The sequence below is a fragment of the Mauremys mutica genome, chromosome 8, assembly GCF_020497125.1.
Source record: "Mauremys mutica isolate MM-2020 ecotype Southern chromosome 8, ASM2049712v1, whole genome shotgun sequence".
In the NCBI taxonomy this organism is placed as follows: domain Eukaryota; kingdom Metazoa; phylum Chordata; order Testudines; family Geoemydidae; genus Mauremys; species Mauremys mutica.
This window is the reverse complement of record NC_059079.1, coordinates 11716811-11733152: the sequence shown is the minus strand read 5'-3', so window position 1 is coordinate 11733152 and position 16342 is coordinate 11716811. Positions and strand designations below refer to the sequence as shown.

Below are 16342 nucleotides of genomic sequence, written 5' to 3'. Positions count from 1 at the left end.
GTGGCCACTGTCAGAAGACAGGATACTGGGCTAGATGGACCTTTGGTCCGACCCAATATGGCCATTCTTATGTACTCCCGTCTATCTCTATCCATCAGTTATCTCTCATTTTATACTTAAATCTTAAGCTCTTTGGGGAAGGGTCCATCTTTTTGTTTTGTGGAGCACATAGCACAATGGGGTCCTGGTCCATGATACGTCTTCCAAGCATTATGGAAATACAAATAAATAATAACCATATTTCTGCTCCTCAGTGCTTTGGAGCATCTTCACAGTAAAGAATCTTCCAGGTTCCTTGAGTGCTCATGCTACACCCCTTAATATAACTACAATATACAAATATTGATACAAGATAAAAAACGATCCTGGTCCAGTTCCTCAGTGTGTGTAATTCAGTGTAAGCTCTATTGCCTTCAGTGGCATTACTCTAATTTACACCAGCTGAGGATCTTGCCCATGCATTTTAATACAAATTCCTTCAGAAAGCAACATTAGCAGACATTGACATAAAGAGAAATTGCAAATTTGGGGTACATCACACTCTTTTAGCTTCAGATTATACACAGCAATGACATCTGCTCAAAGCCATCCTAATTTAGATGGGTCAGAAATTTGGTGGGATTTAGCCCTAATTCCAGAACACTGCCTGACAGTCAATCTTCTGCCCTGAAAAATAAACACACTTTTAATCCAGAGTCCTCATTCTCCTTCCTCTCAGCTATATTTCTTGTCAACTTACATTAGACAAGAATACCACAAAATAAAATGTAAATACCTCCAAACACCACAAAGGCACTTTATACAGAAACAACAGCACTTGCGGCATCAAGCAGGCTGACCATCTAGATTCATCTGTGCTTAGCACCTATCTAGTGAAACTGTCATATCACCTTGTCAGGAGGCCGACAGCAATGGTTATAGATGGGTCAGTGGGTAGGCAGCTGAAAGACTACTATGAACATCAAATGTGTTCGCTGAGGGCAGGATTCCAAGCTGGGAAACTGCTGTACGTCTAGTACTTCTATATATAAAAACATAAGAACAGCCATCCTGGATCAGACGAACGGTCCATCTAGCCCAGTATACTGTCTTCTGACAGTGGCCAAAGCCAGGTGCCTCAGCAGGAATTAACAGAACAGGCAATCATCCAGTGATCCATCCGCTCCCAGCTTCCATCCATGACCATCCTGGCTAATAGTGATTTATGGACTTATCCTCTGTGAACTTATATAGTTCTTTTTTTAACATACTTATGGCATGTATGTTGATATGTGATTATCTCTCCATCTCAGAGCTGAATCAGTTTTGAAAATATCTGAAATTGTTTACATAGTATAAAGTGAAGTCATTTAGAAACTAGCTCAGATTTTCACCTAAGGAACACTTGTGTGAGAGAGAAATTATAGCAAAGTCTCCCTCCCACCCCTTACCCACTCCAGTTTGAACACTTCAGATATATTCTATATTAAACCAGCTAAAAAACACAAAATGGCTAAATAGCAGCAGACTGATCATGTAGAGCACCAAGCACATTCTCAGTATTTAGTAAATAATAAGCTAGGCAGAGCACATCCGAGACTCTAGGAAACAATCTGAGGGCGGGGGGACAGACTAACTAATGATGAGAGGTATTTTCCATCTCTGATGTTTTTTCTATATTTAAATACAAAACACACTTTTACACCAGCTGATTCCAGCCAAGTCTAGTCTGTTCTGCGTGAATCCAGCCCAGGAGTTTTCTTCTCCCTTTCATGTTGTCAACATAAAATGCCTGCCCTAGACAACTACAGCAGAAACTTCCCAATTTATTTGCATTTTCTGGGGTATTTTTGTGTTTGTTTTTTTAATGGAGGGGGTGTCTGTAAATTTTAAAATAATAACACAGCTCAGGAGAAAGTGCCTAAGTGCTGTATTGGATAATCAGGGCTCTGCTCCCATCACAGACTTGTTTCCCTCCTGAACATCTTTGCAACAATGAAATGTGCTGATGAGCTACCTGGGCTGGATGTTGCACCTACAAAGTCCATGAACACGATGTGGAAACGGAAAAAGAAAAATAACTGCGGCACTGAACATAAAATGCACTCACCTGACAATGTGGCCCCCTCTCCCCTAGGGCCAGTGGTAGACCAACAGTGAGTAAGAGATACTGGTATGGACCAGTAGCAAATTATCATCACCCTGGAGGCAAAAGGGAAGCCAAGAAGGATACATCTACTTGCTCTGTATGTGATTGAAAAATCACAGTTTAGCCCATTGCAATCAGTGGGACTACTTGCAGAGAAAGGTGCTACGCAGCCTAACGGTCACAGAATCAGGTCTTGGATTATTATTATATTATTGTCTTAGAACCTGTTACAAAAAGTGACTTTGAATCGCAGAAGTTTAGTTTGACCAGCTCCAAAAAATAAATACAAAAGATAGAAAATCATGTCACAGTCACCCCAGGAGCTGTGGGACCCAACTGTCACAAGAGGTTGCCAGTTGCTACAGGGCTGTGCTGTTGAAGAGCTTGGCCTACACAGCAGTGACTCCTCCAGAAATCCCCCTCTCTAGCTTTGTCCCTTCAGCAGTGGAGCTGTCTCTCAGGGCAAGGAAGAAGACCAGCTCCTCTGAAGCACGAGCGCTTTGGGCAGCTGTATAAGCCATCCTCCCCCCTACTCCCCCCCCCATCCCCGTCCCTGTCCCCATCCCCCTCTCAATACAGCAGCAGAAAGAAATGAAAGGGCAGCAAGCTGCCTAGCAGCAGCACTCAGACTCTTCACACATCACATACAGTTAAGTCACAAATGTAACCTATCTGAGTGAAAAGCTTTTATACTCATGGTTCATTTCCTCTCTATTTATATTCATATTAAAAACCAGGAAATGAAATAACAGGTCAGTAGTGATCAGAAGTCATGGCCTCCTGCTGGATGTTTGGTGATTTATGTGTAATGGTCTCAAGCCACAATTTCTAGTGAACATCTGCCTACCTCACAAAGCCAATCAACCAAAAACCTTATCAATTAGTTCTAATTTGCATCTGGACAGAGATCAAGAAACCAATGGTCATAAGGAGTAAATTCTTTGAGTCCCGGAGTGGTTCCTTCAGGGCAGGCATGAGTCACACTAAATCTATTCCAGGTTTTTTTGCATACCCAAACTGCCAGTAAAGTCAGTGAAGTTCTGGGTGTGTAAGGAATTCAAGCCCATACATAAAGCACAGCAGAGAAGCTTACATTGAAGATATTGGATTCTAAGATCTTCTTGGTAGAGAGTATCTCTTATTCTGTGTTTGTACAGCACCTAGCACAATGGGCCCTTGATCTTCTGGCCCTGCTGTAAAACAAAAAATAAAATAATAAAAAAAAAGAACGGTAACAGAAATTAAATATAAATATTGACTGCTACATAATATTAAGGGTCTGAATTGTTCTCATAAAGGCAAGCAAAATCAAAGCTGATCCAGCAGGTCAGATCTTCAGCTGCACCAGAGCTCAGAGCTGAAAAAGGTGGGGAGCACAAGTGACCTTTAGCCAGCTTTGTGTTCCTTTGATCCTTGGGACCAATTCTTCCCCCTGTAAAACTTAGGGTAGCTTCAGAGCTGCTCTAAATTACACCTGGCAGCAAAAGAGACTGTCTTACAGCCAGGGACTGCTCAAATGCAGCAGGGTCCCCATCATCACCTCTTCGATAGCTCCGACATGACCCCTATTCTGGCATAGTGAGAGGATGGCACAGAGATAGCTACAGTGGCCTTGTACAAACGGGGAACCCTGACTGTTTTGAGTTGCTAGAGCAGCATTGCCAAGAGCTGGGATCTGGCCCTCCAGTCTTAGTCCATCCTGTTGCGAGGGGAACACAATGCTTTCGCCAGTTTTTCTATATATATTTCTTCATCCTTTTTATAAAACAAAACAAAAACATTTTTAAGCTGAAAACATTAATTAAAACCTTGAAATGTTGAATGGATTTCTTACACCTATAAAGCTCAGGATATTAACGAGAGTATCAAGGTTAAGTGAGGCTTTTCTGCTCTTACTGAAGTTCTGAAGTTGTCATAAACAGATAGTTAAGGGTTAAGGTCTCTTTTACCTGTAAAGGGTTAACCTGCAGTACCTGGTGACCACCTGACGAGAGGACCAATCAGAGACAAGATTTTTTCAAATCTCTGTGGAGGGAAGCCTTTGTCTGTGTTCTTTGTTAGAGAGCTCTTTTGGATCTAAGAGAGGTCAGTCATGTCTCCAAGTTCTCCTGGAGTAGTTTCTACTAATTAATAGTGAGTATTAATTAGAAAGGCGAATTAGTCTTTTGAGTTGTTTTCTACATTTGCAATTGTGTGTTTTGCTAAAGGAAATTCTTTATTCCTGTTTGCTGTTACTTTGCTTTCACTGAGAAAGAAAGGGAGGTGGGGGGATTCTCTCCAGAGATTGATACGTTTAGACCCTGTATGGTTCTATCTTGGATTACAGAGACAAATTACTTTCTTTTTATTCTTTAATAAATTCTTTTCTATTAAGGACTTGTTTGGTCTTTCCTTGGGTGGATTCTCAGAGAAAGAAAAAGAAGGGGGAGGTATCCCTCTGTAGTTAGATCCCGGTATCTCTCCTAGAAAAAGGGAGGGGGGAGGAAGCAGGGGGAATGGTTTATTTCTCCTGGGTGTAAGAACTCCATGGATTTGGGGCTCTTGGAATCCCCTAGGATTTTGGGGAAGGACTGTGTCTCAATCCACATATCTGATTGAGTGGTGGCAGCTTACTAGATCTAAACTAGGATTTTAGTTTAGAGGGAAACCAAGTCAGGTCCCCACATTGGAGCCCAACAGCTCCAAGTGGGGGTGAGACCTATGACAGAAGTAATCAATACAAATAACCCCAGGTGAGTTTGTGTATTTGATGGATGTTGTACAATTGGATGTAAAAGGCACAACATGCCGCATGATAAGTTATGGCCAAGAGATATGGTTGGCAAAGTGATGGTTAAAAAATGGCTGTGATTGACCACGTAGGAATGGCCCGGTGGGACCTGTCATTTCTGTAGACTTGGGGCTCCAGATCAGGATGGATTGCTACATATTGGGACCTGCTGATTCCATGGACCTGGATACTGGGATCTCAAATGGACCACGGCAGCTGGGAGTTGTTGCACATAGTGATGCTGGGTCCCACTGTTGTAGAAGAGTTTTATGGCTAGAGACCCACAAATTTGCAGATTTTTTTTTTTATGGAAAACCCTTGTTTACATATTTTCAGGATATTCATCACTTTATTTCCATAAAACCCCCCACGCTCACTCTGCCAACCATTTCTGCCTGCGCCTCCCCTTGCGTTTTCCCTGTAGCCCTCTCTTTGGGTCTCCGCCGTTTGCCATTTCAGTGACACCAACATGCTGTCCTTCCCCACTCAACTCTACCCCGTCCTCAGCTTCTCTCTAGCTCCCCACATCTGCCCTCAAGTTTTCTCCTGTCCTCCCCATCTCCCCTGCCACACTATGCTCCCTGACGCCGCCTGGAGCATGAATCCCCACCCATCCAGAGCCATAGATTTATGGCTAGAGTGGCTGCCAACGCACTGTCACCCTATCCATCGTGCTGGCGCTCTACCCATGCTTGTGGCAGCCGGGCTGGGCTACACTCTAGGCAGAGTCTCTATGGTTAGAATCCTGTGGCCTCCGAAGGGCACTGGCAGTTGGAACGAGCCAGGCAGGAGGCCACGACAACGGCCCCAGAGACGCGCAGCCCCCCCACACCACAGGAGACGGCAGCAGGGCCCCTCCACAGCCCAGAGATGGCCCCGCCCCCAGGGGACCCAGAGGGGTGCAGGCCCCAGAGCGGCTGGGAGATGGGCAGCAGCCCGCCCTCCCCTCAGCATCCAGCCCGGCTGTGGGCAGCCGTTTTCCCCACGCTCTGCAGCCTGGGGAAGACTGACAGCAGCGCCGCCCTCCCTCAGCGCAGTGACCTGAGCAGCCAGGAGGAGCTGGATCTAGGGGCCCCAGAGAGGAGCGACAGCAGCACTGCCCCTCGTCCTGAGCACCGGTTCCGGCTGTGGGCGGCCGCCTTGCCTGCCCTCTGGGGCGAGGAGGAATACAGCTGCGAGCATGGCTCTGCGAAGTATCTGGCCCTGTGCGGCCTGGGTGGCGTGGTGAGCTGCGGCCTGACCCACACGGCTGTGGTGCCGCTGGACCTGGTGAAGTGCCGTATGCAGGCAGAGCCCAGTCGCTACCGGAGCATGCTGCAGGGCTTTGCTCTCACCGTGGAAGAGGAGGGGATCCGTGGCCTGGCAAAGGGGTGGGCCCCCACCTGCGTGGGCTACTCCCTGCAGGGCCTCTGCAAGTTTGGCTTATATGAAGTCTTCAAGCTGCGCTATGCTGACATGTTGGGACCTGAGCGAGCTTACCTGTGGCGGACCAGCCTCTATCTGGCCGCCTCAGCCAGTGCCGAGTTCTTTGCTGACATTGCTCTGTCCCCCATGGAGGCAGCCAAGGTGCGAATCCAGACGCAGCCAGGCTACGCCAACGCATTACGGGTGGCTGTCCCCAAGATGTACCGTGAGGAGGGGCTGTGGGCCTTCTACAAGGGGGTGGGTCCCCTCTGGATGCGCCAGATCCCCTACACCATGATGAAGTTTGCCTGCTTTGAACGCACCTTGGAGGCCCTCTATGCCTATGTGGTGCCCAAGCCACGCAGTGAATGCTCCAAGCCTGAGCAGCTTGGCGTCACCTTTGTTGCTGGCTATATAGCCGGTATCTTCTGTGCTATAGTCTCCCACCCAGCTGACTCTGTGGTGTCTGTGCTCAACAAGGAGAAGGGCAGCAGCACTATGGAAGTCCTCAAGAAGTTGGGCTTCATAGGCGTGTGGAAGGGCCTCTTTCCCCGCATCCTCATGATTGGCACCCTCACAGCCCTGCAGTGGTTCATTTATGATTCAGTCAAGGTCTATTTCAGGCTCCCTCGGCCTCCACCACCAGAGATGCCTGCATCACTGAAAGAGGGTTTTTTCTTTAAGTAGATTCAGCCCATAGATGCTGCATTGTGAGCTACATTCCTGCTGCATTGTACTGTTTCATTTTCAACTCTGTGGCTCTGTTTCAGGGTCCTGGACCAACTCCACCTCAAAAAGCTACCTCTCCAGAGAGAGACTGATGGGAGTGGTTAGCCTTTTCCCACAGACCTTGCAGTTACACTGTCACTTCACTACATAGTTCATTCTGTCAATTTTAGGTTCCAACCATCATCTTAGATGCCCCCATCACTGGACTTTGTGCCTTGACATGAAATTACATTTGACAGCTCTGTTAAAGGTCTATTTCTGCAAAGGCTTAAATCTATCAGTATGTGGCTCTTAATGCCTGTGTTTATTTTGTTTGCCATGGATAGTAACTCTGAAAACTTTGAAACACAACAGTCATATTTGCCTATTATAGAGAAAATTGACATGTATTTTAAATGGGTGCTTATTTTACACTCATATACAATATTTAGTGGAACCAAAACATTAAATATTGCTATGAATAATATGTTCATATGTTCAGAATATAATAATTTACAGGAACCCCAGACTAAAGTGTTTATCTACATTGTTTATTGGAATTGCATATTTGCAATTTTGTTTACGGAATGTTATATTTTGTAAAGGTTAGAATATTAATGATAGTTATTTATGTGTGTTTGATATAAAAATGCTGAGATGTTTGAAGGAGTATTTGTTAATGATTGTTTACACAAAGGTGTCCTGCCTCCTAAATTAGAAAACCTGGGCATAAAATAGAGTTACGGTAAGCCCGCTTACCTCTCACTTACAAACCTTATTTTTAATAAATAATTTGGGATAGAAGAATGAGTATAATATGCCCTAATTTGGTGCCATTTCTATCTTATGTGGCAAACCCCTTCCCTTATTTAAACATAGATCAAATTGATATGTGCTGTGGGTTTTCGTCAATAAAAGAGATATGGACCATGGTGTAACTTACATGAGATATGGCCTGCAATCACTCATTTATTCAAGAATGCCAGACATAATATACATCTGAACATAATTATCCCAAGAATGTTATTTATTAAATGTTTAGAAACGTTATGTGGAAATTTAAATAGTTAACAAAGCAAATAAAAATGCATTTTGTCCTGTGGGAAATCATTATTTATAAAAGTGTTTTAGTCACTGTGGAAATATAGAATCTTTATGTACTTGCTGCTGTTATAGTAAGACAGTAAAGTAACTAGTACACAGGTCATGTGCAGTGGGCATTTACAGTTTGAATGGAATAACTAAGAAAATTCTGCAACACTTTTAAATAAATGTAAAAATATAGTGTTCTGTTCTTGGGGCCTAATCCAAGCCCAGTGCAATCTGCTGAAAGATTCTGATTGACTTTCCTGGGTTTTGGATCAGTTTCCTGGAGAATTAAAATAGCCACAAGTCATGGCCAAGAAATGTGTGACCAGAAATGTACATAACTTTTACCCTTTTGAAATGCTTGCATGGTATATACTACATTACACAAAACATCAACTGGCCTACAATAAGCTGCTTTTCTACATCTTGCATTCACTGACATACAAAAAGGGTTAAAAATCATAACATATATGTCAGTGGTTCTCAACCAGGGATCTGTGGCTCTCTGGGGGGGGCCGCAAGGAGGTTTTTGGGAGTCTGCCAAGCAGGGCCAGTGTTAGACTCGCTGGTGCCCAGGGCTGAAAGCCAAAGCCCCACCACGTGGGGCTGAAGCCTGGGGCCCTGAGCCCTACCACCTGGGGCTGAATCTAAAGCCTGAGCAATGTAGCTTCACAGGGGCTCCTGTGGCATGGGGTCCCAGGCAATTGCCCTGCTTGCTACCTCCTAACACTGGCCTTGGCTTTTATATTCAGAAAACCAGTTGTTGTGGCACAGGTGGGCTGTGGAATTTTTAGAGCATGTTGCGGGGGCCCCAGAAAGAAAAAGGTTGATCACCCCTCTTATATGCCACCTATCAAGTAAGCAGTTGTACAGAATAAGCAATGACAGAGCTGAAAGAATCAGTTCTTTAGCTTGATGTCAGAAAAGATCCAAAGAGACCTAATTTCAATACACATAATTTTAGAAGCACAGAGAACTGTACATTAACTCCCATTTATGTTTTGCAATTGAAGCTGAAAACTTATGAGCTTTACAATGATACTAAGCTTAACTAAAGTTCACTGACATCTCAGCAATTATATTGAAATTAGCTATTGTTTAAGGAGCACAGTAATTGTTGGACCAGACACTAACATCCCAGTCCCATGTAGATGTGGGATAAGGATTCATTTAAAAGTAGTGAGAACTGAACTCTTATCAAATATGTAAGCAGCTATCACTTTCCATTCATCTTGTTCCTCTCACCATTGTTGCTGTTATACATCTTTTTCCAAAGATGATATTAAAGTGGAAGAGGGAAAAGAAGGTGCATCTAAATTGTCACCAATGGGTCCTGCATAGCATAGTAAACTTGGGAATTCCCAAGTGTGCAGCCTGTTGCTGGCTTTGAGACGCAACACAAACTGGAAGCCAGTTATACGCAAGTCCCAAACCATTTCAATCTTCTCTGTACTAATTCACTTTTAAGTGAAATAGCACCTATAATTAAGCTGTAATTCTAGCAAAGTGTATATTGTCTATAATGTTTTGCAAATGAGATACTGCATAAATCTCATGAATCAAGTGGGTTGGCCAGTAAATGTTTTAGAGTCCTACTCATTTGATTAGCAGGCTGGAGAAAGATGACCATGTTTTTAAAAACTCAGCACAAACATTCTCTTGTGGGGGTTTTTGTATCAAAATACAAATTGTTTTTAAAAATTGTAACTATATTTTACATATGTTAAGTTTAAAATGAAATTAATATTTCCCTTCTTGGAACCCAGGTCCCCATCCTGCACCACATGTAGTCATTTACACCAGTGCAAGCTGAGTGCAAAATGGATGTAAAATGTACCAAATCAGGATGGTAGTAATTTACACCCACTTTGCACTGATGTCATTGCACAAGGTACAAGGCAATGGTGAATTGGGCCCGTACAGTCCAGAGCACTAGATGCACTTGGATACCACCTACCATTCATACTGCTGCCAGCTGCTATGGGTATGCCTACCCTGCAGTCACAGGGTGTGACTGATGTGTAGACATTCTACCTGCCTGAGTAATTATCCAGGGTTCCAGGCAGGTTTGTACAGCCTACAATGAAGCCTGTGTTGTTATGGCTTCACAGTTCTGGTACTCAAGCTAGTTAGATTAATGCTAGCCCAGCTATGTCTACGCTAGCGGCAATCACACCCAGTGTAGACATACCCTACTTACTGTCAGTATTCCCATTTCACTGTGTGGGGCATGGCCACTTTCACTTTAATTTATAAGCTACTGTTTGTTACATCACATTAGCACTTTTCTGCATCCAGGAAATATAGAGAAAAGTCCACAACGACTCAATGCCAGAAGCCATGACAACAAATTATTACTCTTCCCTCGTGTGCATGTATTTTGGTAACTCACTAGTAGGGTTTATTGCCACCCTCCCTGGACCATCTGGCCAAACAGAAGATGCATATCCACATACAAACTGCACAATGTGTAATTCGTCCACAACAAAACATGATTAACAACTAGAGAGTAACTACAAAGACAAGAAGATGATATGTTTCCAGCTGATGCGAGTGAGGCTGCTTATGTGAGCATGATGAGCAGGATTTTGTTTGAAGCCCATTATATGTTCTTTTATCCACACTTCAAAACAATCAAGGACAATAAAGAATCTACTTCCTCTAGAATTGGTTTGCAAAATTAGCCAATATCTCAGGGAAAGTATAGAGAAACTATAACATGAAGTACATACAAGAAATATTTTGTAGCAAAATATAGTTAAAGGAATGATTATCTTGCCAAAACAAAGAGAAAACAAGCGGAAGGATTCATGTTATTGAAATCAATAGCAATAAAGTCTGTCCTTCCTTTTGGCTTTTGTACAGTTTACAGTGCTGTTGGCAAAAGAAGTTAACAAATCAGGAGATGTTTTTCTCGGACTTTCCTTCTAACAATTTATGACGTGAATGTATTTTTAACATGTAAATTGTTCTGCTAAGATTTTGAATTATTATGATAAAAATGTGCTTACAAAAGCCTGCAACTAATTCTTGGAGCTCTCACAATGTTATAATGCAATGCAGTTAAGTGGTGAGCGTTTGCAGGATATTACATTCACTTTTTACAAAATGCTTGTGTTCTAGTCCTGAAATTTCAGTTATTAACATTCTAAAACACAAGTGAAAAGTGCTTGTCCCCGCAGAATTCTTGTTTTATACCTATGCTCGTCAGCGGTCTTGATTTTATATAAACAAAACCCCTCTTTCATTAACATCAATCAAAAATATTCTCTAAATATTAGGAGATTAAATCTGATGCTAAACCTGTCTTTAGAATTTGTAATTATGTTTTGGATGTCCATTCTAACATTGCCTCAGTAAATCAGCAGTTCTGTAGTTGGTACTTTAGTATTAGCTATTCATTGTATTTATCATATGTTGTTATACATATTTTAGATCTAATATAGCTGAAGCAATGACATAACAAAGCACCCCGCTGCCCAAAATAACATTGAAGTAGGCTCCTCCTCCTATGCAAATTTTGAAATATTTCCCAACTGCTTTTTACCATGTCTCTGCCCCCCCACATCCAAAACCACTCTCCCATCTTAACTGTTTGGCTTCCTACTGGGTTGGTTTCTTGGCTCCTGGCTAGAACTTCTTGAGCTCTATTCTGTGCTTTACTGTGACCCCTTTACACGGCTCCAATGATGTAAAGAGTGGATATGGCCCTTGAGGACTATTGTAGTGCATAAAATGCACCAGACAGAGTTTCCAGAGTAGTTTTATGCCAGCCCTCTCCCAGCTCCTGGCATAGCTACCCTAATGCTGCTCTAATTAATGCCAGGGGCCAGAGAGGCCACAAACAGCCTTTGAATATAGGAGGAATAAAGTGGGCCTATTCCCTTCATTCTTAGGATGAGTGCGGATCCAGTGGAACCTCAGAATCAGGACCTATCATGTCTAATTTGGTGCAAATTTAAGTTAATTCAGAGCAAGCTTTTACAAAACACCATGCTTCCATGATTAAAAAGAAATCCAATTGAAATAGTTAGCAAAAATACAATTCACTAGAAACTGACCCTAAACACATGTGGAATTAGTCTATTTTCAGAGTCCAAGGTACAAGAATGCAAAAAAACTCAGCAAATCTCAATAGTGAAAAATTAATTAGATTTTAAAATATTATTCCATTTTAATAACTATTGTTAGTAACACAGAAAACTGAATTGTTAACAATAGTTTGGGGTCTGATTCTGCTCTCACTCCTGAAAATCACAAACAACTGGAGTAACTCTACTGAAGTCAGTAGAGTTATACAGGCACAGGTGAAATTAAAATCAAACCCATTGTTTGTAGCCTGATAGTGTCCCCTTAATTTAGGAGGTCTTGATCTAAAAATACAAAAGTAGTCAATAAGAGTGGTTCTCTAAACAGTTTAATATAGTATGTACAAATGACTAAAAATTAACAGGAGTGTTGTGCTGATGAATGAAATAGTCTAGTTTATTATATGTTACCTTTCTCTTTACTGCATACTTCTATCTTTAATTACAAAATGTCTGGTAAAGTAGTTATCAGCAGGATTTATTTTCATAATAAAGTTCCTTTGTTAAGTCACAATTTTATTAACAATGAAATGTATTAGATTTTGCCACAATAAATAAGAAATTGCAATGCTTTTGAACTTTTGCAATTCTACATATGAGCTCTATTGTGAAAGGTCTAGGTCTATTTGTGCTATGCATGCATATAATAGTGCTATAATAACATGGCTGTTATCAGATTATGAATTGTTTAGAAATATAACTGGAGTTTAAAAATAACTGGATTTGGGGAATGAAAATGGCTGAATAGAACAGAAAACACTAAAATTAAATGACTTGTTGGATTATGGGCTTGATTGTGCTCTCACGCCATCTACCACTGATGGAATGCTATTGACTTTTTGGAGGAGTTACTCCTGATTTACACCAATGTGAGAGTAGAATCAAGTTGTTCTCTTTTGCTCTTTACACAATTCAGATATGGAAGAACCAGACACTTGTGTATATTAATTATATACAATATGCAAGGCCTTGCTATATCCTACATCTATACTGAAAGCAAAGTAATGTATCTTTCTCTGGACAGGCAATCTTTAACCAAGTGGAAAGCATGGATCAATTACCCTAGACAAAACTTAGCAATGAAGTTGGTAGCAGCACACCACTCACAGAGCACCCAAGCTTTGAAGAAAAGTAAACCACAGCAACTGAGTTGGTCAATAATTAAAATATAGGGCCTGGTTCTGATCTTATTTACACCAGTTTTATAGTGTTTTATTCTGCTATGAATTATACCAATGTGAGTCCAGAACAGTTCCACTGAACTTACTGAAGTTACTCTGGATTTACATCAGTGTAACTGACAGCAGAATCCAGCCTACTAGAATTGTACCAGTGTAATTTTAAATTAAAGGAGAATCAGGCGCATAGATATGCATCTTCCATACATTTATTTTTCCACTGAATGACTGACTGATAGAGGCATAACTGCAGTGCTCATAAAATTGAAAGACAAGGTAATGGAAGCTATCAGGGTATATATAAAAGCCAAATTTTCAAACTTGGGTGCCTAAAAACTAGTCATCTAACTCCATATTTAGATACCAAAATGACCTGATTTTAAAACTGCTGAGCATCAGAAAGGTAGGTGTTTTCTGAAAACCAGGCCTGGTGGATGCCTAAATATGGTTTTAAATGTCTAAATTTAGTTGCAAAGTTTTAGACAACATATTCTAAAGAAACCTACATGAAGAGTTGACTCCTCTTCTTAACAACCTTTTATGTCTCTTCCCTCTGCTGCTGCTGCTCCTTCTCTTGGGCCTGCCTGGTGTGCACTGCATTGCACTGGACGGGATTATGGCTCCTCCTAGTCCCCTAGGGCCACGGCTGTTGCTGTTTTTGCCTCCATCTTCCTGTGTTTACTTTAAAGTGGGGGTTCTCAAACTTCACTGCACCACGACCCCCTTCAGACAACAAAAATTACTACAGGACCCCAGGAGGGGGGAGCAAAGCCTGAGCCTGCTCAAGCCTCGCCACCCCAGGGGCGGGGGGCAAATCCAAAGCCCCATATGCCCAGGCCAGGGGCAAAGCTGAAGCCCAAAGGCTTCAGCCACAGTTGGGGGGCCTGTAACCTGAGCACACCCAGGGCTGGAGCCATCGGGCTTTGGCTTTGACCCCAGGCCCCAACAAATCTAAGCCAGCCCTGGCAACCCCATTAAAACAGGGTTGTAACCCGCTTTAGGGTCCCAACCCACAGTTTGAGAACTGCTGCACTAAAGCAATGAGAACCTGGATCAATCCATATTTTTTTTTTAAAGATAACAGAACCACAGCAGAAACCACTGCCTGCCACTAGCTCTGGCCGTACAGCCCAGGGCCCTCCCTTAGTTCCTGTATGCAGGGTGACCCTTCTGACTTCTGCAGTCACAATCTACATCCTGTCAGCAGCTGTTCTACATGCTGCCGGCTCTCAAGCTTCATAGAGCAGCAGCCAGGCTGCCAAGCTGGAAAAAGGGAGCAACCGTAAGGTGAGGAGAGAGCCCCCCACCAAATAATCCTTAACTCACCAGGTGTTTCCGGCACCTTCCCTGAAGCTAGGACTCTGGGGAGTGAGTCTCCCCTACCACCTGCTTCCAGTGAATGTGTAATGTGAGAAGGGGAATAGCTCCAGCCTCCCACTCGCTCCCAGTACTCTGCAGGAGTTTGTGCTTCCCCGCCCTGCCCCTTACTTTGTCCAGGTTGGGTGGGAGGGGGGTCAATTGGTGACCACCTGTCCTGTGAAAAACATTCCCCTTGGAGCTGCTGCTAAGGGGAATTGTGGGATGTGCAGGCACTGCCTCAGAAGTGAGACATGGTCCTTGGGCAGGGGGAAGAGATGGGATTTGTTTGGGGAGCCACTGAAATATTGGGGGGAGTACATCATGGATAAACTGGGGGAGGGGGAATAAATGAATTGGGGGGGGTGGGGCTCTATGATGGGGTATTTAAACCCGATAGTGTAGTAGCCATTAAGGAGTTAACAGGTAGAACAGTTACCTCCCTAGATGTGACTAAGTGGCTGACCAGCAACAGCTGAGAGACAAGGCTGCTCCAAGAAAGAGAAGCCTCTTAGAGAGAGAATAGGCTAGAGGAACAGAGCTCTACTCCCAGGGAACCTTCCAGAAAAAGGAACTTCAGGCAAGACCTCCCGGATAGCTGGAGGAGGCCCCAGCCTGCAAGGGGTTGTATGCTGCCAGGGAGCCTGAAGGTTGGAAGCAGCCCAGGAAAGCACAGTGAGCCTATGGGAGCAGACCCTCGCTGCTTAATATGGGGTCTCTGGCCTGGACCCAGAGGAAAGGGAGGGCCTGGCTTCCCCTACTGACCGTCCTCCCTACACTGGGAAGGGGAGGTTTTAAAAAACAACAACCCAGACACAAATAGGGACAAGGACTATCAAGCCTAGGATGGGGCTGAAGGCTTGGGACAGAGCCATTAGACTTCTACTTTACTGGACTCTGTATTACCTCAGAAGGGGTGGGACTACAAGTGCCCTGGCTGGAGGGCTGAGTTGTGAGACGGGCCAAGCTACTGTAGGGACCAGAGTGATTCATGATGGAGGGTACCACAGCTGAAGAGTCTGCTACACCGTGCTGTGCAAAGAAGGGGTGCACCGGCTGGTGAGTGACCCTTCTACAGACAAAGAATAGGAGGATTGGGGGAGCTGCTGGCCTCCTCCCTGAGCCTGGCCTCCTCCCTGGTGTCTCTGCTCAATGCAGCTAGGGGAAGAGAGTGTCCCAGCAGCAGCAGCCGCCATGGGTGGGAGAGTAGAGCACAGTGAAGAGAACTGCTGTGCAGTGAGAAGAGCAGTTCAGTTCCCTGAAGGGACAGGAGAACTGCAGTAGCCTCAGCAAGTGAACCCCGGCTCCAGTACTGCCCTTCCCCCCATGGAGGAGTAGCTGCCATGTGTGTGAGAAGGGATCAGGAGAACTGAAGGGATCCCAGGCCTCAGTGGGAGAAGTGGCTGTGGAAAGGAGGCTAGCAATTTTTTTTTTCTGGGTTGGTTTCCCTCAATTCTGGTCTGGTGGCTCCCAGCAGAAGGGGGAAAGAAGGCTGTTCTGAATATGCCTCCCCTCCTTGGCTGAACACTGGCAGGGATTTAGGCTTCCTAGAGCCTGAACCATCTGCGCGCCTTCCCTGAGTGAGGGATCTCTTTGGCCTCTTTTGCCTGACAAAGATTTG

General features: G+C 43.8%; 2 protein-coding genes across 8 annotated transcripts in view; both read left to right on the top strand.

Moving 5' to 3' along the window:
• LRP8 (LDL receptor related protein 8) overlaps positions 1-16342 on the top strand; it is a 440430-nt gene that overhangs the window by 65610 nt on the left and 358478 nt on the right. For 5 of the 7 annotated variants that reach the window (XM_045026529.1, XM_045026532.1, XM_045026530.1 and 2 more), the window contains exon 1: positions 15157-15396. The gene's annotated coding sequence lies outside the window, so the exon portion shown is untranslated. Of the gene's footprint in view, positions 1-14442; positions 14653-15156; positions 15397-15622; positions 15781-16342 lie in introns of those variants that run through there. The other 2 variants (XM_045026527.1, XM_045026528.1) reach the window with 2 other exon arrangements.
• Positions 5635-8104, top strand: LOC123375561 (phosphate carrier protein, mitochondrial-like). Its single transcript, XM_045026546.1, has one exon. The coding sequence runs from the start codon at positions 5769-5771 to the stop codon at positions 6987-6989; it is 1221 nt and encodes a 406-aa protein (XP_044882481.1). The 5' UTR covers positions 5635-5768; the 3' UTR covers positions 6990-8104.

What these genes read in the sequence shown, in the direction of transcription:
- LOC123375561 (XM_045026546.1), top strand. Translation starts at nt 5,769, where the DNA reads ATGGCCCCGCCCCCAGGGGACCCAGAGGGGTGCAGGCCCCAGAGCGGC.